General features: G+C 57.2%; 1 protein-coding gene across 1 annotated transcript in view; it reads right to left on the bottom strand.

The window, feature by feature from the left end:
- Window positions 1-383: 383 nt before the first annotated feature.
- MESP2 (mesoderm posterior basic helix-loop-helix transcription factor 2) overlaps window positions 384-2607 on the bottom strand; it is a 2675-nt gene continuing 451 nt past the window's right edge. The window contains exons 2-3 of the mRNA XM_008563265.1: window positions 1969-2606; window positions 384-1057 (exon numbers count right to left, since the gene is read on the bottom strand). Coding sequence (XP_008561487.1) covers window positions 788-1057; window positions 1969-2606 — 908 coding nt within the window. The 3' untranslated portion in view covers window positions 384-787. The remainder of the gene's footprint in view (window positions 1058-1968; window position 2607) is intronic.

Below are 2607 nucleotides of genomic sequence, written 5' to 3'. Positions count from 1 at the left end.
CCCGGGCCCCGGGCCCCCCCCCCCCCCCCCCCCCCCAGTTTGGGGCCTTGTCTGTCTGTCCATAGCTGCATGACCCCACTGGTCATCAGGAAAGCACCAGAGAATGCAAAAGGACCTGGTGATGTGTCTGAGGCAGGTGAGCAGGCCTAAACTTCAGTCCACTGGTGCCACCTTGCAAGACAGGCCAGGTGGAACCCCTGGCCCTGGAGCCCAGGAGCAATAAATATTGTCAAACTGGCAAGTGAGGGCCCGTCCTAACCTTGGCAGGCCTGGATCCAGGGAGGGGAGGAGCACCTGACTTGTTCCCCACAGAATGAGAACATTTTTCATTTTCCAGAGAAAAGAAAAACCCAGGTTGATAGAAGAAAACACATGAGACCAAATTTTTTGTTGTGGGTATTAATTTTTTAAGAAGCAGAAAAAAACTACATATATAGGCTTCTGGCCAACTGTCACTACGAAGCAGAGCATGGGGCCTCGCGCCCCCACCGGTCCCGGCTGCGCCTCCTTTGGTCATGCAGCCCCCTTCTTAAAGCAGCTCAGACTGTACTTTGCCGAGCACAGGGCATTCTGGGGGGGGTGCCTAGCAGTGGAGGGTATTGCTCCAGCCCCCACTCCAGCCAGGGATGATACCTACTATCTGTTTTAAACACTGCTTCCATGAAAGACGTCACTTGGAAAAAGGGAACCTTGGCTAAAAGAAAGCTTGAAAACCACAAATAGCAAATGAGGAGAGCACCCACGCTACAGGTCTGATTCCTGGCTGAAAAGGAAGCTGACAAGGCCATTAGTAGAAGATGCCCAGGTGGGCGCCCTCTAAATCTTCATGCCAAAGTTCAGGGCAGCCACTGAGCTGCAGGCCTGAGCTCTGGGGAGGGCTTGTTTCAGTGAGCTGGAAGGCAGGGCCCGGTCCCTGGTCCTCTGAGCTGGGGAGCACCTCTGCACTGTGATTCCAGCATCCCCACTGGGTCTGAGGCTGGAGTTTGTGGCATGATGAGTGGGGCAGGAGGGGCGGGATTCCCAGTGACAGACAGGATTGCGGAGACACGGAGATACCCTGCAAGAGAGACAAGAGCAATTTGTGAGTTGGCCACTGCCCAGAGATCTGGAACCTGGACGTTCCCCAAGGTGTGGCTGACAGCATCTGGACAGCCCTGGTGCCATACAGGCAGTGAGACAAAGTGGTTAAGTGCACTGGCTCTGCAGCCACACTGCAAATTTCAAATCCCAGCCTCGCTACTCACTAGCTATGAGAACTCAGGAAATGTCTTTTATTGTTTTTTGCTTTGGTTTGGTTTTGGCAGTTGGCCCATATGGGGAACCAAACAGGTAACCTCTTTTTTTCTTAGTTTTCTCATCTGTAACATGGGATTATAATAATACCTACTTCATAGGGTTGTTGGGAGGGCTGAATGAATTAATACATGTAAAGTGTCAAGACTGGTGTTGGGCAGATGGTAAATGTTCAATAAATTCTGGTTATTAACACGATCTTTTAGGGATCACGAGTCATTCATTCACGGGCCTCATGAACGAATGAAGCTCAAAGAAAACATGAAAATCACCTGCTCCAAGCCCACTTACTAAGGAAGTGCTGCCCTTACCCCTGGGCCTCTCTACCCCCACCGAACCCTTAATGGAGTACTTAGAATTTCCCGACAGTGCCCCCTCCCCTCCCCACACCTTCCACCCTGGCCTCTGAGTAAGTCCGAGAGCTACCCTTTTTCCCCCACGGCTGTGAAGACTGCTGGGTGGAAGTGGTAAAGACTACGATGGTGGCCTTAAATTCCCAGGGCCCTACCTCTTCCCCCAAGGAGGTTAGGGTTCCTTCCATCCTCCCCTTCATTAGATAACCCAGGATCTGAAAAGTATGAAATTCTCTGCAGACTAGAGACTACCCACCCACTCCATTTCCACCTGAAGCCTGGGGACCACATCTAGGGAAGCGGCGAGGGCCCCAGGGCATACCTGGTACACTGCAGCCAGCTCTGGGATCGCAGGAGACAGCGTCCAGGGCACTGCCGGGTTCCCGGGCTCTGGGGATGTCTGCGTCCCAGGATAGGCTTGGGCTAGCGTCGAGACAGACGCGTCAGGGGCTCTTTCTTGGGATGGATGCGGGGGCGACTGTATATTGGTGCAGTAAGGGGGTGTCACCCAGGGATCCGTGTCGGGGATCCTGCTCCCTAGGCGCTCAGGTGCGGGTCGGGCTCCGGGGCAGTTGGGCGGGGACCCCCACGACGCCCCGGCGCCGGCAGCAGAGCCCAGCCCCGGGCCGCGCGCCAGCACTTGCGCGTGCGCCTGCATCTGCGCCTGCGCGGGGCCGCCGTCGGGGCAGAGCAGGCAGCCCTCGAGGGACGCCGCGTCGCTGTGCCGCCGGCGCCGGCGCTGCAGGCTCTCCTCGCTGAGGCCCAGCACGGCCGACAGGTGGCCGATGTAGCGGATGGCCAGGCGCAGCGTCTCGATCTTGGTCAGGCTCTGGCCGGCGGGCGCCACGGACGGCGGCAGAAAGCGGCGCAGCTCGTGCAGCGCGCGGGCGAGCGTGCGCATGCGCAGCTTCTCGCGCTCGCTGGCGCTCTGCCGCTGCCCTCTGCCCAGGCGGCCGCTGCA

This window comes from Galeopterus variegatus, unplaced genomic scaffold, assembly GCF_000696425.1.
Source record: "Galeopterus variegatus unplaced genomic scaffold, G_variegatus-3.0.2 Scaffold14, whole genome shotgun sequence".
In the NCBI taxonomy this organism is placed as follows: Eukaryota; Metazoa; Chordata; class Mammalia; order Dermoptera; family Cynocephalidae; genus Galeopterus; species Galeopterus variegatus.
Note: the sequence above shows the minus strand (reverse complement) of the source record. Positions and strands in the feature narration are given on the sequence as shown.